Below are 25,115 nucleotides of genomic sequence, written 5' to 3'. Positions count from 1 at the left end.
GCAGGCATGTAACAGGCAGTCTGTGATGTTTGCTAAATGGGGAAGCGGTGGGGCCTGGGAGGGTGGGCAGCGGGGAACAGCTTCCATTAGGGGAGAGGGAGAGAAGGAAAGAGGTGATTCTAATCTCTTCTCCCTTCTAGAGCCAGGAGAGGCAAAGAGAGACAGAGAGAGGGGTCTGGGGACAAAGGACTAAAGATTAAGTGGCAAGGAGACTTTGGGAGGTGGCAGGGACAGTGATGGGAGGGTGAAGTAGAGCTTGTCCCCCCATCTGTGATCTAAGTCCACAGAGCCTAGGAGGGTGAAGGGGAATTACACAACTGAGCTGTGACCAGTTACCAGGGGAGACAAGGACCCATTGTGGACCTGCCCCTAACCTAGGAAGACCATGTTATGGAACACAGTCGTCTTCCCCAATGCCTGTCATCCTCATTGGATCCAGAAGCTAGGATGCAAGAGCGATATGATTTGGGTCTCCCCCAAGCTCCTCGACCCTTCCTCAGACGTTTATTAAGGATGCCCTTGGGCCAGGAGCTGGTAACTGTAGGAATGCTGTAAGTTGAGTGTGTTGGCAGTTGAGGGGCAGCACAGAAACACAGCAATGTCTCTATGTCCCCGTTCCCCATCCAGTACTTAGCATCGGCGAAGGAGGCTTCTGGGAAGGCCAGGTCAAAGGTCGTGTTGGCTGGTTCCCCTCCGACTGCCTGGAAGAAGTGGCAAATCGCTCTCAGGAGAGCAAGCAAGGTAATGCGGAACCCCCAGCAGTGTTCAATGGACCCTAGGATTCCCATGTCTACTCCTTTCCCTTCCTAATGGGGTTGGGGTACTGGGAGTTAGATGGGAAGACTTGGGCCAGGAGCTCTAGGGTTGGGCTTGTGGTTTCCAAAACAAGAATCCAAGGTTGTCTGTTGTCGCCCTGCAGAAAGCCGCAGTGACAAGGCAAAGAGACTCTTCCGGCATTATACCGTGGGCTCCTACGACAGCTTTGATGCCCCAAGGTAAATGTCCTTACACCCTCGGGCCACCCCCCTCACCCCAAGTTCCCTTCACAATGTACGCCTTTAAATATTTCCATCACCTCTAAGCCCCCTTTCTAATCTGTTCCTTCTAAAGTTTGATCCAGGGGTGGGAGAAGCCAGAATTAGCTTCAGACAGCACAGCCCAACCCCAAACCATCTTCGGCAGCCACTAAGACTGCCCGGCTCTGGGGTAGCCAGAGACAATGGGGTGGTCAGGGCAGGGTGGGGATGCCTGAGGGGGCCAGGGCGCTCTTATGTCTGGCTGGCTGGAGGCCCTTGTCTCCTTCATGTGCCCCATCTCTGTGCAGTCATGTGCAGTGGGAATGTGTGTGTCCCGTGCACCGGTGTGGGGAGGGTGCAGTCAGGGCTGGGTGGGATTGGGCTGAGGAGAGGGGTGCACTGACACCTTTCCCCTCCCTGGCTGCTGGCTGACTTGCTTCGGAAGCTTAATGGATGGGATTGGCCCAGGGAGGTGAGAGGCGAGGGGCAGGGAGGGGATGGGGTCAGGAGGGGAAGGATGGGGTGCCTGGGGGGCGTGTGAACGTGTGTGTGCACGACCAGAGCTGAGGTTTCCCGGTGTGTGAATGTGTGTCTCTGTAGGTGTGCATGACATGCATCTGTGTGCATGTGTGGCCTGGATGTACCTGTACCTATGCCCGGGGCTGGAGGGTCTGCCCTGCTCTGTATATACCGGTGCCTTTGTGGCTATGATTACTGTGGGGCTGGCTCTGCACATCTGTGCTTCTCTGAATGTGTGGGCAAGCACTGCAGGGCATGTCAGTGAGTCTGCTCACACACGTGGACAGGTGGGTCTCTGCACACATCTGTCCCTCTCTGTGCATGTCACTGTGCGTGTGTACTCGGACATTAACGTGTGTGCATGCATGTGCGTCTGTCTGATTGATCTGAGATTCAGGACCTGGGATGCTGGGGGAGGGAAGGGCAGAGGAGGGGAGGATTCCAGGGCTTGGGCCTCCAGAAGGACAGGGCTGTGGGGGAGGGAGGGTCATAATTTGGTGTCTAAAATATGACACTCTCCTCCACTGCTCCCCCCAATCCAGGGAAGGGTCCCCTTGTGCGTAGCATCCTTCCATTAAATGTGTCCAAACCTACGTGTCTGTGTTCTGGCCAGTGGGGATGGGTCGGGGATGGCGGGGACAGATAAATGGCAACATGGGGAGAGAGGGTGGGGCTGGGGTGCCACCCTGCGCCCCGAGTGTCTGAGGCGCTTGACCGTTGTGCGTGTTTGCCTGGCACGTCTCCGGCTCTGGGCACCGGGTGAGTATTGGGGTACACCCCCCACACCCCGAGCTTCTATGTCAGCCTCTGCTTCTTGTCTACCAGTGTCTCTCTGGGTCTCTCCCTGGCCTCCGTCTGTGGGGGTCACTTGCCCTACCAGCTGAATGCGGGTGGTCCCCGTCACCCTCAGCTTCCTCCTTCTACTCTGTCTTGTCAATGGACTTCCTCCCCTACTCCTCCGTGCCTCTCGCTGGCTCCCACGTGCTGCTCTGTGTGTGGTGCGTCTGAGCTTCCCCTCCTCCTGCCTCCCCGCTGTTCCCGGACCCTGTCTGCGCTGGCCTGGCCTGTGCCGTGTGGTGCGCCCTGCAGCCAGGGCCCAACCCCAGCTTCCCTGCCGGAGCTGGGCGGTCCTTCCGTATGTCTCCCCTCCTGGCGTGTGCCGCCCCCTCCTCGCGCTGGCTCGGGGTCCACGCTCTCTCGGGGAGCTGTGGTGGTGTGTTCGCCCCTCCGCCTGGGCTTCTCTGGTGGGGGAGGGGTGTTGCTCATGGCCTTGGGGCCCAGTCTGAATGTCCTGGCCTTTCTTGCCGACCGTGTCGAGGTGCGTTGCGTGTTGGTCTGTGGTGGTCGGCTGCGTGTCCCCTCCTGGGGCCTCTCTCACCCGCGGTGTCCCTGCCGGGGAAGCGGGGCTCCGTCCGCGCGTCCGTGCACGCGGCTGCGAGGCATCTTGTGTGATGTTGTGCCTCCCTCTCCCCGCGCTCTCTCGCTCTGCACCTGCGCGGGAGGGCTCTGGAGGGGGGAGGGGGATTAAGGGGGGGCTCAGACCGGAAGTGCCTCCCCTTCTCCTCCCCCCTCCAAGCCTCGCCCCTCCCCCTTCTCCCGCCAAGGGGGCCCCCGCGTTCCCCTCCCGGCCCCCTCCCCCCTGCCCGGCCCCCTCCGCCGCCCGGCGCAGGACGCCAAGGGGTTAAGCCTCGCGCCCGTCGCCCGCCTCCGGAGCTGTCCGCGGTGCTGAAGCCGGCGCCGTCCGCGGTCCTCGCGCTACCGCCGCGGCCCGACCCCGCGCCCCGCGCCCCCGCGCCCCCCGGCATGTGAGCCCCCGGCCCTGCCCTCCCTCCCGCGGGGGGGGTGCGCGCCCCCTCCCCCTCCCCCCTCCCGGCGCGGGTCAGCATGAGGCGGGGCCTGGGGGCCCGGACACGGGGGTTCGGCCGAGCGGGTACGGGGACGCGGCGGCGGCGGCGGCGGCGGGGGCGGCCGGCACCGGGACCCGGGCCGGGGCTGGGGCCGCGGCGGCGATGGCTTTGTCTGCGGTCGGCGGCGGGGGTCTCGGGGGCGGCCCCGGTGGGAGCTCCCTGCCGCAGCCGCCCCCCGCGCTGTCCTCCAGCTGGCCAGCCCTGGGGCCCCGGCGGCGCAGCGTCTGGTACATCTACAGGTAACGGAGCGCGCCGCCCCCTGCTTTGCGGGCCGGCCGGCAGGCCCTGGCCCGTGGTGGCGACCCTCCCCCGCCGCTAACCCCCAGCCCCAGGGCCTTTCCCCTTCCCCCAACCCGCCCCTTCCCCTCCGCTCCTCTTCCCTAACCTTCTCTCAGCCCGAAATCCCTTTCAGGCCCCTGGTCTCAACCCTTCTCCTCTCCATCTTCCTCCCTGGACCCCTCTCCCCGACCCTCCCCCCTAATACGCACTCGTCAGCCCTGGGAATCTTTTCCTCCACCCACTCACAGGCCCTTCCAGGCCCCCCTGTGCTCTTCCCCCAAGACCTTCCTCCCAGCAGGCCCGGTAAACCGACCCCCCTCCAGGATTTGGAGCCCACTCGCCTTTCTGCCGCCCTTAGCGCCCCCATTCCCCGGAGCCCTCCCTGTGGGGAGCCACCGTGGCTTACCCGCATCCGCCTACATCCCAGGCCCCTGTACCTCTGATCCCCACATCCCCACACCTCTTCACGGTGTTGGCAAGTCCCCCCATTCATACCCCTCTCTCCCATTCACAGTCATCCCCCCTCCATCACACACGCATCCCGCCCCCGGCTTCCCCTCCCCTCCTCTTTTTCCGCTGCGTGTCACTGTGCGACGGTGCGTGTGTCAGTGTGGCTGTGTCGATGTGCGTGTGTGTGACTGCCTGCAGCCGCGTGCGTGTGTGTGTGAGTGACAGAGAGAAATGGAGAGATGGTGGGCTCCCAGCCCACCCCCCAACTGTGTTCATCTGTGTGTCCCTGTGTGACAGCGTCTGTCTCTGTATGACTTGGAGAGACAGCGAGGCTGTCTGGGACTCTGTGTGTGTGTGTGTGTGTGTGTGCGTGTGTGTGTGTGTGGTGTGGTGTGTGCTGGAGTGGGTCTGTCCCAGAGACTGCGGCTGTGCTTCCCAACACCCACCCTCCGGGGCCTGGCCTGCCCCTCCCCCACAGGTCCCTACTTCAACGGTCCATCCTGTGTCTCTGTCCCCATGTGCTCCTCCCCCCTGCCCCCTTGCTCCCGGGGGTCTGTGCATGTCAGGGGCACTTGAGTCACTGGCTCTGCCCTCTGCCCATGTAGGGCACGTGTGCTGAGCCCCGGCTGAGCTGCATGGGGAGCCGCATCCGCTTGTGTGTGCCACTTCTCAGCATGGGGAGGGGGGCTGGCGTCCCTGTATGGGGGCCTCTGGGCAGGCCTTGGACACGGGTACATGGGGAGGGGCTGAGTGCGGGGTTGCGGGTGCGCTGTGCACAGCAGCAGGCTCTGGGCTGGCGGCCCCTGGGTGTGTGAGAGGGACGTTGGGGTGGGGAGGGGAGTGCAGGCCGCTGCAGTGCCCCTGTGTGTGGGATCCAGTGAACAGGAGCTGGCTGCTGAGCTCCGGAGGCCGCTCAGGGTCGCTGAGGGATGGCCTGGGGAAAAGCATTGTATGAGCTCCTGCAGGGCAGGTAGTCAGCCAGAGGGAGCCTGAATGGGGTGCTGCAGGGGCAGCCAAGATGGGGGGCAAGGGGGAGGGACTAGAGGGGTCTGGGTAGGAAGTGCAAGGTTGAGAATGGAACAGGGGAGAGTGGGGATACTGAAGTGGGGGAGGGGTGGAGGCTGGAGCACAGAGGGTGAGCACAGAGGGTGAGCACGGAGGGTTCGGATCAGAGAAATGGGGTGGGGAGGGAATTCAGGGAATGTGGGGAGGATTTGGGGGTGGGGGATTTGGGCAGTAGGGGGAGAATACCAAGAGGACGCAGGGAATGTAAATGAAACACAGCTGCCAGTAAACGCAGGCGGGAGGGCCTGTGGTGAAGTGAGTCGAGGGGGCAGAAATAGGAAGAGGCTTCCACGGATGCAAAAGCGGGTACCTGGGAAGTACGAAAGGGACCAGAGGTGCTTTAGGGGAGCCAGTGAGATTACTTACGGAGGTTCAAGAGGGTGTGGGAAGGGTGAGGCCAAAGGACGAGGGAGAGGTCGCAGAGGTCTGAGGAGGATGTTTTGGGGGAAAGGGGAGTAGGGTGTGTCAGGGGACATGAGAAATGGGGGGATGGCTCCATGGGATGTGAGGAGGGCTTGTGGGAGTGAGGGATGAGGGGGGTGGGTTAGGGCGATGTGGAACCTCAACATGACATGGAGGAGTAGGGAGTGAGGTGCAGAGAGGAGGGGTACACAGGAGTTGGGGAGAGGGAGTTTAGAGGTACATGGAGCTGTGGGAGCAAGAGAGCAGCTGGGAAGTCCAAAGAGACTGTGGTGGGATGAGGGCAACACCATGTACGCCCTCGCTGGGGATTGGGTGAGGGAGTCGTGGAGCAGAGAGGGGAATGGAGCATGTGTAGGACAGGGGGTGGTTGAGAAGCAGGAACAGGGTGGGTCTGGATGTGGTTGGACCCCCCTCCCTGCCTCACATCACCACTGGTATATATATATAGGTTACCTCTGGTGAATTCAAATCTTGGCTTTGACATTTTTCTAGCTGGTGTCATCTTGAGCAAGTTATTTCTCTGTGCCTCAGTTTCCCCATTTATAAAATGGGAAGAATAACAGTCAACCCTTCCCTGGGTTGTTGTGAGGACTAACTGAATACATAAATGGAAATATATAAATGCAAAGTGCTTGGAATCGTGGCTGGCATTCAGTAATAATTCGATAAGTGTTCCTCATTGTCACGGTTTTACTGCCACACCCTGGGATAAACTCCAGGTGCTGCAGGGCCGAGCTCAGGGTGGATTCCGAGCAGACGGATATACGTGCTCAAGGTATTTCGGTGCTGTGGAGTGGAGGGTATTACCACTGCAGTTACCCGAGTATTCTCTTGGGTATTGTTGAAGAGTGATACTCACTGTGTGACCTTGGACAAGTTACTTAACCTTTCTGTGCCTCTGTTTCCTCACCTATAAGTGAAACTAGGGCTGGGTGTGGCAACTCATGCCTGTAATCCCAACACTTTGGGAGGCTGAGGTGGGAGGACTGTTTAAGTCTAGGAGTTCAAGACCAGCGTGGGAAAGATAGTGAGACCCCATCTCCACCAAAAAAAAAATTTTCTTTAAATTAGCTGGCCATGGTGGCAAGCACCTATAGTCCTAGGTACTTGGGAGGCTGAAGCTGGAAGATCCTTTGAGCTCAGGAGTTTGAGGCTGCAGTGAGCTATAATTGTGCCACTGCACTCCAGCCTGGGCAAGAGAGTGAGATTGTGTCTCAAAAAATATGAATAAATACATAGATAAAGTGGAATTGGTACTTATCCCTGCCCCAGAGGTTGGTTATGAGAAGACAATTTAATGATCTATCTGTGAAGGGGGGCTTCAGATACTACCCAGCCAATGGCAAGTACTCCTTCTTGGCATATTGACATGGGAGTTTTATTGACTATATTGGCTGACATTTGGGGAAGGCTTATGTATGGGATATGAGGCTGACAAGGGGGCAAGAGAGGGATTCCAGAGGGCAGGGAGAAAGATGGAGGAAGGGAGGGATTTGTGGCATGAGTGAAAGAAAGTGAGGTTGCCTCCAGTGAGGAAGGGTGCTGCTGGCTGCTGGGGTCCTTGGAGACCTGGAAGAGATACAGGAGGAAGAGTAAGAAGGTGAGAATGAGGACATTACAGAATGCATGGTTAGAAACAGGCAGCTGTGACCTCTGAGCCAATTTCTGTGTCCAGTTTCCCCATCCACTCGCCGTTCCAGCCTTCTCAGCCCCTTTCCTCCCTTCCCCTCTCCCTTTTCCTACCCTTATTCACCCCTTTCAGCCCCTTCCCTCCTTCTCTGCCAACACCTCTCTATCCAGGGGAGGAAGACATGGCGGGTGTGGTGTGGATGAGTTTACTGGACTGTGATGAACTTTGAGCAAGGACTGTTGCTGGAGTATGTACATGTGAACACGCGTGGTGTTAGGTGCACTGAGGCACCACAAGGAGGGTGGTGGCAGGAAGGGAGGACACGTGCACATCCAGAACCCTGTCGCCACGGTGCAAATGTATGGATTTTTACAAGGGGAGCCATGGGGGTCCTGGGAGCATACAGGGGTGCCTGTGGGGGTGGTACCTAAATACAGTGGAGCACAGTAAGTATTATTGGCGTTTGCTGGGATGTATGTGTTCAGAGGGCGTATTATGGGAATACACTGAGATCCGAGTGAGGGGAGCTATTATCGGAACATACTGGGATGTGTGGGGGTTGCCGAAACATACTGGAGTATTCGAGGAGGGCTGTTTTGCTGAATTTGTGGGGGCAGGTAATTGGGGAGCATGCTTGGCTATGATTGGAGTGTATTAGGGCCACATGGATGTTACTGGGATCTGGGTATTATTGGAATACACTGGGATTGTGAGGGTGGGAGGTGCTACAAGTGTGCCCTGTGACGGGCTTTAGACAGTGCTGAAGGAAGCTGGGAACAGCAGAGTGCGCGTTCCAGTGACTCCTGGGTGTTCTTGGGCATTCTGAAGGCAGTGGGGTTGCAGCCAGCGTGTCTGAGTATTCCTGCTGTAGACTGGGGTGTCAGATCCTCTGGAAATGGAATGGATGTGTATTCCTGAGGTGTACAGTGGTCATGTCAGGAGGCTGGGGCTGTTTGAGTGAGTGTTGAGATCCATGAACTGTATCTGAGTTTCATTGACATCTTCTGGGTACGTGAGCCTTACCCAAATGTGCTGGTGGTATTTGATGGCTTTACTGGAAACTACCACCCATATTCATGGGTGCTTTGCATTTTACTATAATAGAATATGCTGACTGCATGCAGTAGCTCCATCTGAGATGCACCAGGGAATACAGAAGACAGTGCTGTCCACGGGGAGCTTTGCAGCAATGGAAATGTTCTATATCTGTACTGTCCAATGTGGTGGCCACCAGCCACGTGCAGCTTCTGCACACTTGGAAATATGGCCACTGTGACTGAGGAATTGAATTTTTCCATTTGATTTTGATTAGCTTTCATAAAAACAGCCACATGCACCTAGTGGCCACCATACTGGGCAGTGCAGAATTAGCAATTTTACCCTGCGTGGGGTCCTTGGGAGGTGACATATATATAAAGGAATTTTGAGGGGTATCATCAAAGCACATGAGTCCTCTTGACTTAACACCCTGACCTAAGGACATCGAGCAGATTGTATTGAGCACCTACTATGTGCCAGGCACTGTGCAAAATACTAAATGTGTATTACCCCCACTGGATTCCCACCGCAACCCCATCAGGTGGGATCTGTGATAGCCCCCCATTATAGATGAGGGAACTGAGGCACAAAAGGTTAAAGTTGTGGGCTCAAGGTCACAGGCAGGAAGTGACTAGCAGGGACCCAAGCCTGGCTGTCTGGTAATCTGGAAGCTCTTCTCCCCATCCTCCCCACTGTGCCTGGTGCTGAATGGATGGGTGGATGGATGCATGGATGGATGAATGAGGAGAGAGGGAGTGGGAGAGAGAGCATGCCGGCTCCGAGGGGGAAGCCCATCAGGGCTGCTGCTAGCATACGCACACAGAGTGGGTGACAGAGATCCTAGGAGATGCAATTAATGGCCCTGGAGCAGAGGTTCGGGTCTCTGGGTTGCCGGGTGGGGGACAGGCTCTGTGTCTCATGATCTCTTCTCCACTCCCCCCACCCCCCCCCCCATTTATCCTGCCTCCCTGCCAGCGATTACATCATTAAGGAGAAGACAGTCTTGCTGCAGAAGAAGGACAGTGAGGGGTTTGGGTTCGTGCTCCGGGGGGCCAAGGGTGAGTGCCAGCCGGGGAGGGGATGGGAGAAGGGCTCTGTGACCCCAGAAGCAGGGCTGGAAAGGGGGGCTGGAAAGGGGAAGGGACCCCAGCCCGCCCACCACCCCACCCCGGGGTGCTGGTCCCTCAGCTGCGGTGAGGCCTCCGTGACTTGGGTCTGAGCCCCATCCCCTGCTCGGCCTCTCCACCCCCTCCCCTCCGACCCCGCCGGCTCCTCCCTGTCTGCAGCGCAGACCCCCATCGAGGAGTTCACCCCTACCCCGGCCTTCCCGGCGCTGCAGTACCTGGAGTCCGTGGACGAGGGTGGCGTGGCATGGCGAGCTGGACTGCGAATGGGAGACTTCCTCATCGAGGTGAGTCCAGGCCCCCTCTCTTCCCTGGGACCCTGTGACAAGTTCCCAGACCCCCTCATGATCCACACCAGGATATGGCTGCCCAGTTTTATTCTCCTTTGGCACCAGGGTTCCCAGCCCCCTGCCCACCCTCCAGCCAGCCTCTGCTTTCCCCAGTGATTCCATCCAAAGGCCTCTGAGGCATCTCAAAAGAGTGACCCAGAGCTGTCCCCAACACATACACAATACCAGGGGATGGCCAGGCACGGTGGCTCATGCCTGTGATCCCAGTGCTTTGGGAAGCTGAAGCAGGTGGATTACTCAAACTCAGGAGTTTGAGACCAGCCTGGGCAACATAGCAAGACCCTGTCTCTTAAAAAAAAAATTAGCCAGTGCTGTGTGCCTGAGGTCCCAGCTACTCAGGAGGCTGAGGTGGGAGGATTGCTTGAGCCCAGGAAGTCGAGGGTGCAGTGAGCCATGATTGTGCCACTGCACCCCAATCTGGGTGACAGAGAGAGACCCTGTCTTTTAAAAATAAAAGTAAATAAATAAATAAATAAATAAATACTGGGGACAAGGAGGGAGGGGGAAGTGAATAGGGTAGGCTGAGCCTCTTCCCCAACCCTGGGGCCAGGGAGGGTGGGAAAGGGGGCTTGCCCAGGGAGGTGGTGGTATGAAGGGTCAGAGGGAGGGGAATGTGGCCCAGAGGGCCATGGACTGGGCAGCGCAGGAGGCATCCTCCTTGGGGTCTCTGAAGCTGCAAGCACCCCTCCCCTTGTCTACGCTGTGTGATCTGGGGGTGTCTGTGCCACAGGTGAACGGGCAGAATGTGGTGAAGGTCGGCCACCGACAGGTGGTGAACATGATCCGCCAAGGGGGCAACACGCTGATGGTGAAGGTGGTGATGGTCACCAGGCACCCGGACATGGATGAGGCAGTGCACAAGAAAGGTGCTCCTGCGGCCACTCTCGCAGCCACCCCACTGCCACCAGGCTCAGCCCTGCGAGAGCCCCAGGGCTGGTTGCTGCTGCCCAAGGCCTTCCCTTCCCTAGCACTGCTTCTCCATGACCCTTGTGGGGAGAAACTGAGGCAGGGAGGGCTCAGCACGCTGGCACTGGCTATTCTCTGAGCCCTGGGAGCCCTGTGGTGGTAGAGGGTGGTGGTGGCGTCTCCCCCATGATACTGATGCCTCCCCTCATCACCTTTTCAGCACCCCAGCAGGCCAAGCGGCTGCCGCCCCCAACCATCTCCCTGCGTTCCAAATCTATGACCTCAGAGCTGGAGGAGATGGGTGAGCCTGCGGGGCTGCTGAGGCCAGGGGGCTAGGGGGGAGAGGGGAAGGAGGGCTGGACCATCCCTTGAGTTCGTTAGTGTTGTTAGTGACCAGGGGTCCTTGTCCTCATCCTGTCCCCAGTCCATGGGTCGGACTCTGGCCTGTGTGTGTGTCTCTGGGAAGGGGTGTCTGAGAGACGACTTTCCACTGTGCTCTTGTATCTGTTTCTCTGTTGGGGTCTCTCTAAGGGTCTGTATGTACCCTCTCTGCGGGTCTCTCTGTCTCCTTCCTTCTGTCCCTCCTCACCCCCAAGCCCCATTCAACATCTCTCCCTCCACCAGCTCCCCCCCAACCCCCAATAACAGAGGAAAGCGAGCCCCTCCCTCCAGACGAGGCCGAGTGGACCTGGGGGTCCCATTTCCCCTGACAGGGGGCTGGTCGGACAGCTGACCGCCCCCACCCCGGGGCTCCGAGGGAGGTGGGCTTCCAGAGAGGGGGCCCCTCGCCTTCCCCTGACGTCCTAACTCTTGGCTCCTCTACTGCCTCTCCCCCGGGCTAGTCTCCCCCTGGAAGAAGAAGAGTGGTGAGTGGGCACAGGACTGGCGGGAGGGCCCCCGTCTCCCGACCCCGCCGGCGGACTCGCCCCTCCCTGACCCCGGCCCCTCACTGCCCCTCTCGCGCATGCGCGCGCCCGCTGGCCACGCCCACTGGCCCGCACCTGCTGGCCACGCCTACAGGCCGAGCCCGCTCCGCCCCGCCCCCGGGGGCTCCCTGGGCTTCATCCGTGTTCTTTGCCCACAGAGTACGAGCAGCAGCCGGCGCCGGTGCCCAGCATGGAGAAAAAGCGGACCGTGTATCAGATGGCTCTCAGTAAGACAGCCCAGCCTGGCCCTCGGGCTGCCGGGCCCCAGGCCCGGCATCCGCTGCATCCCCATCCCACCATGAACCCCACGGCGCCCCTCACCTTCCTGCCCCAGAGAGGCCGGGATCCCACCTCCCCTCCCTCTGCCCGCCCTCTCCCGACGGCTGCCCCGTTCCCTGCCCGCACCCCTTCGCACCCTGGGTGCTGCCCACCGGGCTGGGAGATTGTGTCTCCAAGCGGGACTGCCCGTCCACCTGGACCCAGGCAGAGCTGCCCTTTCCTGGTTGATCCAAGTGCTGGATGAACTGCGGGCGGCAGCTCTGGTCTTTGCGGCCCGGGTCAAAGCAAACTTCATTTCATTGTCGTCCCACCTCTGTTCATCTTCCCCTAGACAAACTGGACGAAATCCTGGCCGCGGCTCAACAGACCATCAGTGCAAGCGAGAGCCCTGGGCCCGGTGGCCTCGCGTCCCTGGGCAAACACCGACCCAAAGGTTTCTTTGCCACTGAGGTAGGCGGCCTGGTGTGGGGAGGAACTGCCAGGGGGGAGGCGGTTCACACACCAACCTGGAGCCTTTCTCTTTCCAAAACCCTCCTGATGCCCCTGTGCTTTAGGCTGGTCCTGGAGGGGTGACATACATCCTAGGGTTTCCTCCTTTCTCCCAACTTTGGGGACCTCCTTTCCTCCTTATCCCCTTTCCCTCAAATCCCATCTCTGTCCTTTTCTGTCTCCACTTTCCACCCTGCTATTATACTTGCGCTCTTGCCCCGCCTCTTTCTGTCCCTCTGCGTCCCATCTTAAGGGTTTCAGGGAAGGCAAAATGATGTCATGGATGGAGATTCCCCAGCATAATAATAGATACCCAACACGTAGTACGTATTAAAATATGAATGGTCATGTCTGTCGCCACTCTGTCTGCCTCTCCCCACAACCAGAGGCCAACCTGTAGGGGGTGTTGATAATTTGGGGGACACTGCATTTTATTTTATTTTTTTATTTTTATTTATTTATTTATTTTGAGACTAAGTCTCACTCTGTCGCCCAGGCTGGAGTGCAGTGGGGCAAGCTTGGCTCACTGCAACCTCTGCCCCCCAGGTTCAAGCGATTCTCCTGCCTCAGTCTCCTGAGTAGCTGGGATTACAGGTGTGTGCCACCATGCCTGGCTAATTTTTGTATTTTTAATAAGAGACAGGGTTTTGCCATCATGGCTAGGCTGGTCTCGAACTCCTGGCCTCAAGTGATCTGCCCGCCTCCGCCCTCCCAAATGCTGGGATTACAGGCGTGAGCCACCAGCCAGACACCAAATTTTCTATGGATTATCTCATTCATTCCTTAGATTCATCCTGGGAGGTACACAAGGTTATTAGCCCATTTACAGAGGGGGAAACTGAGGCTCAAGGAAGGAGGAGGGATTTTAACCCAGGCAGGCAGCCCTCTGAACCCATGGTCCTGCCACAGCCCTGGCTATCCTGGTAGGGTCCTGCTGGTCCCTTCCTGGATGTTGCCCCTCCTCCACTGGGCTGTGTGCCTTCCCTCCAATACATCCCCCACTAGGCCTGCCAGTGCCACCCCTTACCCTCCAACTGCCTCCTCCAGAGGCCACGCTCTGCCTTACTCCTCCCTTCCCGCTTCCTTCTTCTCTGCCCAGTCCCCATCCTCTGGCCACATCCACCACGTAGTGGTCAGGGGTCCATTTACTCTAGAACTGGGTTCTTTGGCTTTTAGGGGGTCATGGATCTCTTTGGCAGGCTGCCATAGTCCTTCCCAGAATAATGTTTATAAATGCATAACATAAAATAACAAAAGAGGCCAGTTACACTAAAATGTAGTTCTCAAAATATTTTTCAAAAGCAAAATTTGTGATATCATAATATCATCTTTTTTTGTCAACATGTTAGACATTGGCGGTGGATTTTAACAACTCTAATTTCAAAATCACGAGGAGCATAAACACTATTTTGGGAAATCTGCACCACTGTGATGGGATATGGAAATATCTGTGATTCCTACTGGGGATACAGGCATGGGTCTTGCTGAAACTAGCATGGTTTGCTGCTTACATATTTAATTGAGGAAAGGTTGAGTTTTTGTTGGAGGATGATGAAAATGAAGACAGGATTTTTTTCCTGTACAAGTGCACAGGCCCCTGAAGTCTATCCACAATCCCTCGTGCTCTGGAGGGGCTCGTACTTTTATAAAAATCAAGAGTAGGAGGCTGGGCGCGGTGGCTCATGCCTGTGATCCCAGCACTTTGGGAGGCTGAAGTGGGCTGATCACCTGAGGTCAGGAGCTCAAGACCAGCCTGGCCAACATGGAGAAACCCCATCTCTACTAAAAATACAAAAATTAGCCGGATGTGGTAGCATGTGCCTGTAATCCCAGCTACTCAGGAGGCTGAGGCGAGAGAATTGCTTGAACCCGCGAGGCGGAGGTTGCAGTAAGCCGAGATCGCGCCATTGCACTCCAGCCTGGGCGACAAAAGCGAAACTCTGTCTCAAAAAAAAAACCAAAAAACTTCTTCCTTATATGGAGTCCAAATCTACCTCCCCTGGGCTCTTACCTTTTTTGACACAGTTTCCTCCTTCTGTGATCTTCTTCTATCTTCACTTGCCCTGCAGCAAACTTCTCATAATTCCTCAGCAAACTTCTTCACAACCAGCTTTAAGAAGGAAAGGGCAGTACTGAAACGGAAAGAAAGAGAGAGCATGCACGTGCCCATTTTACAGAAGATGAAACAGTCTTAGAGATTTGCATTCACTTGCCCGAGACCTTTCATCATGTGTGTATCTAATCAAGACAGAACCAAAGTCCAAGTCCTCTTCCTCTCCGTCATGGTTTCTAACATCTGCACTGTTGACACAGTTGGCCCTCATGATTCCCAGATTCTGTGTTTGCGAATTTGCCTACTCGCTGAAATTTATTAGAACCCCAGAATCAATACGCGAAGGGTTTTTGTGATTATTCTTGGACAGGCACAAAGCAGAGAAAATCTTGAGTAGCCCTATGTGTGGGCTCCCAGACGAGGCTGAACGAGGGGGCCTTCTCATTTCAGCTCTTATACTGTGAACAAGTGTCTTTTCTTGGTCTATTTAGTGCCATGTGCTTTGCATCTTTGGGCCTTTTAGTGGCGATATCAGCATTTAAAAGGTCCCCCAAGCATGGTGCTGAAGAGCAGTCTGGTGTTCCTAAGTGCGAGAAGGCCGTGATGTGCCTTATGGAGAAAATACGTATGTTAGAGAAGCTTCATTCAGGCATGAGTTAGAGTGCTGGTGGCCAGGAGTTGGATGTGAATGAATCAACAACGTATATTAAATAAGGCATCCTTCAACAGAAACATGCATAAAACAAGGTTATGTATTGATTGGTTGAGGGAAATGTGTGGCAACCCCATATAACATAACTACCGCATATACCCACAATTGCCTGTATTTGGAGCTGCGTAATTCTTTGTTGTGGAAGCCTGTCCCGTGCATTGTAGGATTTTAGCAGCATCCCTGGCCTCTACCGTCTGGATGCCAGCAGCAAATACTGCCCAATGTCCTCTAGGGTGCAAAACCACCTCTAATTGAGAACCACTGCCCTATATCATTCTAAGGTTAAAAGATTTTCAGGGCCAGGTGTAGCGGCTCACACCTATAATCCCAGCACTTTGGAAGGCCAAGGCTGGCTGATCCCTGGAGCTCAGTAGTTCAAGACCAGCATGGGCAACGTGGCAAAAAAACCCATCTCTACTAAAAATACAAAAATTAGTTGGGCAGATGTGGTGGCACGTACCTGTAGTCCTAGCTACTCCAGGAACTGAAGAGGGAGGATCACCTGAGCCTCTGAGATTGAGGCTGCAGTAAGCCATGATTGTGCCACTGCACTCCAGCCTGGGTGACAGAGAGAGACCACCCTGTCTCCAAAAAGCAAACAAACAAAAAAGATTAAAAAGATTTTCAGCCCCAGGATTATCCTAAGTGGACTTAGATTCAGGATGCTACCATCCATATTCACTCATTAAATTATTCAGTGTTTATTGGAAGTCTAGGATGTACTCCCACTAATCCCATTTCTTAACGCCGCCCCCCAGTCTGTATTTTACACTCTCCTCCCTCTGAATTTCCCTCTCTGGGGCTCTAAACATACCCCAGGTGTTTCTGTTTGTTCCTGATCCCCCAGAAACTCTATATTAACAGACAAATGGGGATTCAAATCCTGACTTCCTTGGACCATGTTACTTAATTTCTCTGCATCTCAGTTTTCTGTTCTTTAAATGGGGCTAAAGCCAACCTTGCCCAGTTCTTATGAGGATTCCATGAGGTTAACTGTAACACAGCAAACTCCCAACAGAAGGTAAACCCCTCAGGATAGAAAACAGGCCAGGCTGGGCCAGACATGGTGGCTCACACCTATAATCCCAGCACTTTGGGAGGCCAAGGCAGGCAGATCACAAAGTCAAGAGATCAAGACCATCCTGGCAAACATGGTGAAATCCCGTCTCTACTAAAAATACAAAAATTAGCTGGGCATGGTGGTGTGCACCTGTGGTCCCAGCTACTTGGGAGGCTGAAGCAGGAGAATCACTTGAACCCAGGAGATGGAGGTTACAGTGAGCCGAGATCATGCCACTGCACGCCAGCCTGGCAATAGAGTGAGACTCCATCTAAAAAAAAAATAGAAAAAAGGAAAAGAAAATAGGCCAGGTACAGTGGTTCACACCTGTAATCTCAACACTTTGGGAGGCCAAGGCAGGAGGATCACTTGAGGCCAGGAGTTTGAGACCAGCCTGGGCAACATAGTGAGACCCTGTCTCTACAAAATATTTAAAAATTAGCCAGTCATGGTGTGTGCTGAGGTGGGAGGATCACTTGAGCAAGGGAGGTCAAAGCTGCAGTGAGCCATGCTTGCGCCACTGCTTTCCAGCCTGGGCAACAGACTGAGACCCTGTCTCAATAAATACATAAATTAATTAATTGAAATAAAATAAACTAGAAAGTCCACCATGACTCACCAGTGATCTCTGTGTATGCCTCCAGAGACCCCGCAACAGCAGAGACTCCACAATAGCATATCAGACTGAGTGTAAATCTCTGATAAACTAATTAGAGCAAGTCCTGTTTTCATTAATTCAACAAATACGCAGAGCTCCTGTGAAGTGCCAGGCAGTCACAGTGCTAGGTCTGCCCTGCATGAACCCAGCTACAGGACAGTCAAGAGCCTAACCCTCAGGGAACTCACTCTCTGAGCTCCAAAGACCCCCACCCCCAGAGGAGCCCAGACACCAGCCAGTAATAAAACCAGCTGCCCACCTGCCCCCGCCTCCTAGAAATGAAACTCACAAGCACTCACCTGAGTTCTGTGAGACCTCCTTTCCCTCTGTGTCCAGAGGACCCATAGTCATTTGCCCTGTACATCCCCCTCGCCTTTTCTTCTCTCACCTCTTGGATCTGTCCCTGGGCCTTCCCCCGGCCCCGCTCTCATGTTGGAGGCTCTCTCTGCCACCTTCTCTGCTCCTTCCCAACTGCCATTTTTATCTTTCCCGCTCTCTGAATCAATGGAGATGCCCCTTCATGAGGTTTCTGCATCTCAGTGGCCTCTCTCGACGTCTGGTCTTGTTCTCGGTGTCTCGATTTCCCATTCATTTCGGCTCCTCTCCCCTCTTCACTCTGCATCTTCCCTCTGGTCTAGATGCAGTGGGGTGGGGGGTGCAGTACCCCCCGAGGCTTCTTGGGTCAGGTCTGCATAAAAGTGAACAAGAGCAAAGCATTGTATAAGATGCCACTATCAGCCAGGAGTGATGGCTCACGCCTGTAATCCCAGCACTTCAGGAGGCCAAGGCAGGTGGATCACCTGAGATCAGGAGTTTGAGACCAGCCTGGCCAACAAGGCGAAACCCCGTCGCTACTAAAACTACAAAAATTTGCTGGGTGTGGTGGCGCACGCCTGTTATTCCAGCTACTCGGGAGGATGAGACAGGAGAATCGCTTGAACCTGGGAGGCAGAGGTTGCAGTGAGCCAAGATTGCGGCACTGCACTCCAGCCTGGGTGACAGGGTGAGATTCTGTCTTGAAAAAAAAAAAAAAGATGCCACTATCTAAGGACTTGGAAACTGGGAGATTTCAACCCTCTCCAAAGATGCACTTTTGCATACAACCTAGAGGAGGTGGGGACAGTGGGGGCGCAGAGCCCGGCAGATCCACCCTAGGTCAGGGCACCTCTTGGGCTGTCTCCTCCTAGGTCTCTGCTGTCCATCCGCCCCTCGGTATGGCTTTGGCTTTCTCTGCTACTGTCTTTGTCACCCACCACTGATGCCCGAGGGCTCCCTCGTGCCCCCTCATCTCTCAGTCTGAGACGTCATCGCTCCCTCTCAGTGGCACTCCCCACTTCTGGGGTTCCCTCCTGGGGCTGCGCAGGCCCTCTCTGAGTCAGAGCTGCCCTCCCTCCTGCCTCTCTGGGCTCTTCCTGCTTCCCATCGCCCTCTCATTTCCCCTCTCATCTCTCAGTCCTTGTCTCTCCCCCTTCTAGGTCCCACCTCTGTCTGTCCCTCTTCCCCTCTCTCACTCTCCCCATCTTTCTCTTCCCATCCCTCCCTGTTTCCCCGCCTCCCTCTCTCCCCTATCTGTCTTTGTCTCTTTGTCTCTGTCTGTCCATCTCTGTCTGTGTCTCCTTGTCTCCCTAGCTCTCTCTCTGTCTCTCTATCTCTGTCTCCTCATCTCTGCCATTGTCTCTCTGTCTCTCCATCTCTGTCTCCCCATCTCTACCTTTGTCTCTCTGTCTCTCTATCTCTGTCTCCCTATCTCTGCCTTTGTCTCTGTCTCTGTCTCTCCATCTGTCTCTCCCCATCTTTGCCTTTGTCTCTCTGTCTGTTTCTCTATCTCTGTCTCTCTTTTTCTGTCTCTCTACGTCTGTCTCTGTGTCTCCTTGTCTCCCTCTCTCTGTCTCTATCTGTGTCCCCCCATCTCTATCTCTTCAGTTGTCTTCCGTCCATTCTCTCCCCTATCCCCTCTCAGGGCTGCCTGCTTAGCAGGAGTTCCCCAGCCACTGGTCAGCCGCAGGACATGCGCTGCCATTGAGGCACCAGGCCACGAGGTGATGGAGAACTGGGCCTTTGGGCGACTGACTGAAGGGAGTCTGCCCGGCAGCCGGTGACGTCATGCAAGGCTGCGCACTCTGATTGGCTGCCCCTTCTGCGCGGGAGCGAATGCTCCCGTTGGTTGGTGGAGTTCAGGTGCTCCCTCGGGAGTCAGTGCGATGCCCCATCAGATTGTTATGGTTCCTCCATCAGTCTGACATCTCTCCTGTCACCCTGACCCTTCTTATGTCAAGCTAACCCATTTTTGTCCCTTCTTCTTCCACATGGCGCGGAAGTGTCTTTTGTCAGCTTGCAAATCTAACCAGGCGTCTGTCACTCTGCACCCTCCTCTGTCGGGGACACCCCTCCCCCTCACTCTAACCAGTTTCCTGCCACTCTAAGCCCTCTCCCATCACCCTGACCCCTTGCCTGTAACCCTGACCCCTCCCCATCACACTGACACCCCCCATCACCCTGACCCCTCCCCATCACCCTGACCCCTCCCCATTATTCTGACACCTCCCCATCACCCTGACCCCTCCCCATCATCCCGACCCCTCCCCATCACCCTGACCCCTCCCCATTATTCTGACCCCTCTGCATCACCCTGACCCCTCCCCATCATCCCGACCCCTCCCCATCACCCTGACCCCTCCCCATTATTCTGACCCCTCCCCATCACCCTGACCCCTCCCCATCACCCTGACACCTCCCCATTATTCTTTTTTTTTTTTTGAGACAGAGTCTTGCTCTTTCACCCAGGCTGGAGTGCAGTGGCGCGAACTCGGCTCACTGCAAGCTCTCCGCCTCCCGGGTTCACGCCATTCTCCTGCCTCAGCCTCTCCAAGTAGCTGGGACTACAGGCGCCCGCCACCACGCCTGGCTAATTTTTTGTATTTTTAGTAGAGACGGGGTTTCACCGTGGTCTCGATCTCCTGACCTCGTGATCTGCCCACCTCGGCCTCCCAAAGTGCTGGGATTACAAGCGTGAGCCACTGCGCCCGGCCTCCTCCCCATTATTCTGACCCCTCCCCATCACCCTGACCCCTCCCCATCACCCTGACCCCTCCCCATTATTCTGACCCCTCCCTATCATCCTGACCCCTCCCCATCACTCTGACCCCTCCCCATCACCCTGACCTTTCCCCATCACCCTGACCCCTCTCCATTATTCTGACCCCTCCGCATCACCCTGACCTCTCCCCATCACCCTGACCCCTCCCATTATTCTGACCCTTCCCCATCATCCTGACCCCTCCCCATCACCCTGACCCCTCCCCATCACCCTGACCCCTCCCATTATTCTGACCCCTCCCCATCACCCTGACCCCTCCCCATCACCCTGACCCCTCCCATTATTCTGACCCCTCCCCATCACCCTGACCCCTCCCCATCACCCTGACCCCTCCCCATCACCCTGACCTTTCCCCATCACCCTGACCCCTCCCCATCACCCTGACCCCTGCCCATCACCCTGACCCCTCCCCATTATTCTGACCCCTCCCCATCACCCTGACCCCTCCCCATCATCCTGACCCCTCCCCATCACCCTGACCCCCTCCCCATCACCCGACCCCTCCCCATCACCCTGACCTTTCCCCATCACCCTGACCCCTCCGTTGTCCCTTTGCCTCCTCCACTGTCTCTCTTTTACCTCTTCTCTCACCCTGACCCCCACCCTGTCACCCTCACCCTTCCCCATCACTTTGACTCCTCCTCTGTCACCTGACCCCTTCTCTGTCACATCCTGACCTCTCCCCCATCACCCTGGTCCCTTCCCTGTCACTCTGACCCTTCCACTGTCACATCAACCCCTCCACTGTCACTCTGACCCCTGCCTCATCACCTTCACTCTCACCTGTCACCTGACCCTCACCTCTCCCTCTGGCCCCCACCACCCGCCCCCATACCCCGTGCAGGTGTTTCCCTTGCCTTCCTCCCCTCCTCCCAGCTGTCCTCTCCTGCCTGGACTCTGTTCTTGTTGTCCTCTCCAGCTCTGCTCCTCAGCAGTCCCCGTGTGCTTCCTGACTGGTCACATCCCCTTCTCCTGACTCTTCACACCCCTCCCATTTTATCTTAGGGTTTTTGAGCCACTCTGATCTCTTTTCTCCGATGCATCTTTAATCTCCTCCTTACTCGCTGGCTGGTCTAGGATAAGGCCCTTTTCTTTCTGATCCACAGCCTCTTTCATTATCATCCAAACGGGTATAATCCACCCTAACTCACAGGTGTGAGGATCCAGTGAGGACACATACAAAAAACAGCAGGCAAAATGGCTCACACAAGAGTGTCTCCTTCCGCTTGCCACTTCTCTACTGCCTTCATCTTTTGCAAGGTTCTGCCCTCTTGATACCACACAGCTGCAGGACGGGACAGAAAGCCAAGCAGAGTATTGGGCTGTGGCTGAAGGAGATGGGGGAGGGGTTCAGAAAAACATTCAGCAAAGTGGAGAAGGATTGAGCAGGCTGAGAAGCGCTTAGAGAAGAGCAGCATGGCAGGAAATCCGTCAAAGCAGGGATGCCTTCAGGCGACACCTCCTGATGCCTGCTTGGAGCTGGCCCTGTGCTGCTTGATGGGGATGTTCAGAGGAACAGGCTGGGGTTCTGCCCTGGAGTTGCTCGCCACATCTTGTCAGGGTGTCTTCTATTGCTTCCAATGAGTTCTTCCTTCTACAACTATTTATTGAGCACCTACTACATCCTGGACCTGCTGCTGGGCTCTCAAGGTATAAGAGTGAATCAGTCAAACAAAGTAACTTCCTTTAGAGAATTTACATTTGAAAGAGGAGACTAGCAGAATTGGGTTCTGCTGTACCTGCGGGGGAAAAAGCAAATAATGGTGGCTTGACCAAGAAAAATGCTTTTATCTCTCTCTTGTTAAAGAAATATGGGGGCCAGCCATGGTGGCTCACACCTGTAATCCCAGCACTTTGGGAGGCCGAGGTGGGTGGATCACCTGAGGTCAGGAGTTCAAGACTAGCCTGGGCAACATGGTGAACCCCTGTCTCTACTAAAAATACAAAAATTAGCTGGGTGTGGTGGTGGGCGCCTATAGTCTCAGCTACTCAGGAGGCTGAGGCAGGAGAATCGCTTGAACCCAGGAGGTAGAGGTTGCAGTGAGCCAAGATAGTGCCATTGCACTTCAGCCTGGGTGACAGAGTGAGACTCCCATCTCAAAAAAAAAAAAAAAAAGTATGAGATAGGAAGTCTCAGGCAAGTTAGCAGCCTCCATGGTCTTAAAGACCCAGAATCCTTCTCAATTTCTGCTCCACCATCTTAGCCATGTTTCCAACTGCAGACTGGCCTCCAAAATGGCTGCTGGAGCTCTAGCTATTGCACCAGCATTCCACGTAGCAGGAACAAGGAAGGGCAGAAAGGCAGAAGGGCAAAAGAGTGCACCTTGCTGCCTCTTGAGTTACCTCCAAGACATCCCAGATGTAACACACAACACTCCCACTTGTGCATCCCGATTGGCCTTCCTTAGTCATATGGCCACACCTAGCTGCAAAGGAGGCTGGGAAGTGTAGTCTCTCAAAAGGTGCCAAATAAGATTGGCATTTTCTTACCAAGGAAATAGAGTAGAAAGAGTATTGGGGTGGGCTGCATGCACAGGGAGACAGACAGTACACAAGCAAGCAAATAATGATGATGACTCCAAACTGGCATAAGTTAAGGGAGTTATGAGACAGAGTAACAGGAGGAAGCCTCTCCAGAGAGGAGACCTGGGAGCCGAAATCTGAAAGAAACCTGAAACTTGCAGGTCCTACCCACTCCCACCCTTCTATCACCTGTCTAACCTCAACTCCCACCCTTCAGCTCCTGGCCTCTTTCCTATTTCTCCTGAGCCTGCCTGGCTCACCCTCACCTCAGGGCCTTTGCACCTGCTGTTCCACCTGCCTGGAACACTCTTCCTCTACACATCGTTATGCCCCCTCCTTCACCTCCTCCAGGAGTTTGCTCAAATAATACCTTCTCAGTGGGGCCTGCCTTGACCACCTTATTTTATTTATTTTGAGACAAGGTCTTGTTCTGTTACCCAGGCAGGAGTGCAATGGCACAATCATAGCTCACTGCAGCCTCAAACTCATGGGCTCAAGGGATCCTCCCACCTCAGCCTCCCAAGTAGCTGGGATAACAGGCACATGCCACCGTGCACCACTAATTAAAAAAAAAAAAAATTGGGGGTGGAAACAGGGTCTTGCTATGTTGCCCAGGCTAGTCTCGAACTCCTGGCATCAAGCAATCCTCCTGCCTCCCAGAGTGCTGAGATTACAGACAGGAGCCACTGTGCCTGGCCAGCCCTTATTTTATTTTATTTTAGACGAAGTCTTGCTCTGTCACCCAGGCTGGAGTGCAGTGGCACGATCTTGACTAACTGCAACCTCTGCCTTCAGGTTCAAGTGATTCTCCTGTCTCAGCCTCCCTGGGACTATAGGCATGTGCCACCAAGCCTAGCTAATTTTTTTGTATTTTTAGTAGAGATGGGGTTTCACCATGTTGGTCAGGCTGGTCTCAGACTCCTGACCTCAAATGATCCACCCACCTTGGACTCCCAAAGTGTTGGGATTAAAGGCGCAAGCCACCGCGCCCGGCACCAGCCCGTATTTTAAATTACATTCTCCGTCTCTCCTGCCCCTTACCTCCATCTGACCAATGTTATATTTTACGAATTTATGTTGTTTATGGCCTGCTTGCCCTTCCTGTGGGCTGGGACATTTGTCTAATTTGTTGTATCTGCAGTATCTGTCACAGTCCCTGGCATAAAGGAAGTCCTCAATAAATATTTCTAGAGTGAATGAATCAATGAGACAAACATAGAAACAGTCCCAATTCAGGGAGGGAAGTGTAGTGACAGGCATATAATACAGACCCCAGGAAGGTCTGGACTAGAACCAATAGAACTTTCTGTGATGATGAAATGTTCCATAGCTATACTGTCCAGTTTGGTAGCCACCAGCCACTGATAACTGTTGAATACTTCAAATGTGGCCAGTGCAACAGAGAAATTGAATTTTACAAATTAATTTTAATTAATTGAAATTTACACTTGTCTTTTTGGTTGGTCCGTTTCTTTAGAGATACAGTCTCACTCTGTCATCCAGGCTGGAGTGCAGTGGCACAATCATAGCTCAATGAAGCCTGGAACTCTTACACTCAGGTGATCCTCCCACCTCAGCCTCCCAAGTAACTAAGATGACAGGCGTGTGCTACTACGCCTGGCTAATTTTTTTTTTTTTTTTTTTTGAGACTGAGTGTTGCTCTGTCACCCAGGCTGGAGTGCAGTGGCACAATCTCGGCTCACTGCAACCTCCGCCTCCCAGGTTCAAGTGATTCTCCTGCCTCAGCCTCCTGTATAGCTGGGATTACAGGTACACACCGCCACTCCCAGCTAATTTTTGTATTTTTAGTAGAGATGGAATTTCACCATGTTGGACAGGCTGGTCTCGAACTCCTGACCTGAGGTGATCTGCCCACCTTGGCCTCCCGAAGTGCTGAGATTACAGGCGTGAGCCACCGTGCCCAGCAATTTTTGTAATTTTTATTTTTGTAGAGACAGAGTCTCCCTATGCTGCCCAGACTGGTCTCAAATTCCTGGGGTCAAGCGATCCTCCCTAATGTGGAGATTTCAGGCATGAGCCACCATGTTGGCTTGAAACGTACGGTTGAACGGCTAGTGGCTACTCTAAGGGGCCCTGCAGGCCTAAAGGAAGCGGGTAGCCAGGCCAGGGTGGAGGGCTAAGATAACAGAGCTTTCCCAAGCACAGCACAGAGCCCAGGGAAAGGATGCTCCATGCAGAGTCTCCGAGGTGAGAATCAAGGGAACTGGGAATGGTTGTGAATGGCTGGAGGAAAGAGGCAGGAGGGGGTATGGTGGGAAGTGCAGGAAGTAAGGGTTCATCCCAAAGGTGGGAACTTCATTCCGAGAGGGTTCTCTTTCTCTGCATTTCTGGTCTCAAAGATGGAGAAGGGAGACACATGGGGTGACCTGGCAGAAGCTGGGGAGTCAGGGCCCCGAAGTGCCTGACCTTGGCTGATTCTCCCTGTTACTCATCTAACACTTGCTTATAGAACAGCAGGCCCTATGTGGGGACTGGGGACTCAGTAGGAAATGAGACTGATAAAGTCACTACCCTACCCTCAAGCAGGTTTCATAATGACTTCCATGAACCTTAGGCACTTTTGCCCTTCTGCATTAAAAAAAAAAAAAAA

The 25,115-nt window shown here is 55.0% G+C and overlaps 1 protein-coding gene across 5 annotated transcripts in view; it reads left to right on the top strand.

The window, feature by feature from the left end:
• The window catches only part of SHANK1 (SH3 and multiple ankyrin repeat domains 1), a 61,273-nt gene that overhangs the window by 21,352 nt on the left and 14,806 nt on the right, over positions 1-25,115 (top strand). For 3 of the 5 annotated variants that reach the window (XM_030821151.1, XM_030821148.1, XM_030821152.1), the window contains exons 13-22: positions 628-741; positions 920-995; positions 1,462-1,488; positions 9,303-9,385; positions 9,614-9,738; positions 10,532-10,667; positions 10,928-11,008; positions 11,550-11,573; positions 11,792-11,860; positions 12,244-12,362. In XM_030821151.1, coding sequence (XP_030677011.1) covers positions 628-741; positions 920-995; positions 1,462-1,488; positions 9,303-9,385; positions 9,614-9,738; positions 10,532-10,667; positions 10,928-11,008; positions 11,550-11,573; positions 11,792-11,860; positions 12,244-12,362 — 854 coding nt within the window. The remainder of the gene's footprint in view (positions 1-627; positions 742-919; positions 996-1,461; positions 1,489-9,302; positions 9,386-9,613; positions 9,739-10,531; positions 10,668-10,927; positions 11,009-11,549; positions 11,574-11,791; positions 11,861-12,243; positions 12,363-25,115) is intronic. The other 2 variants (XM_030821149.1, XM_030821150.1) reach the window with 2 other exon arrangements.

This window comes from Nomascus leucogenys, chromosome 10 (assembly GCF_006542625.1).
Source record: "Nomascus leucogenys isolate Asia chromosome 10, Asia_NLE_v1, whole genome shotgun sequence".
Classification (NCBI taxonomy): Eukaryota; Metazoa; Chordata; class Mammalia; order Primates; family Hylobatidae; genus Nomascus; species Nomascus leucogenys.
Note: the sequence above shows the minus strand (reverse complement) of the source record. Positions and strands in the feature narration are given on the sequence as shown.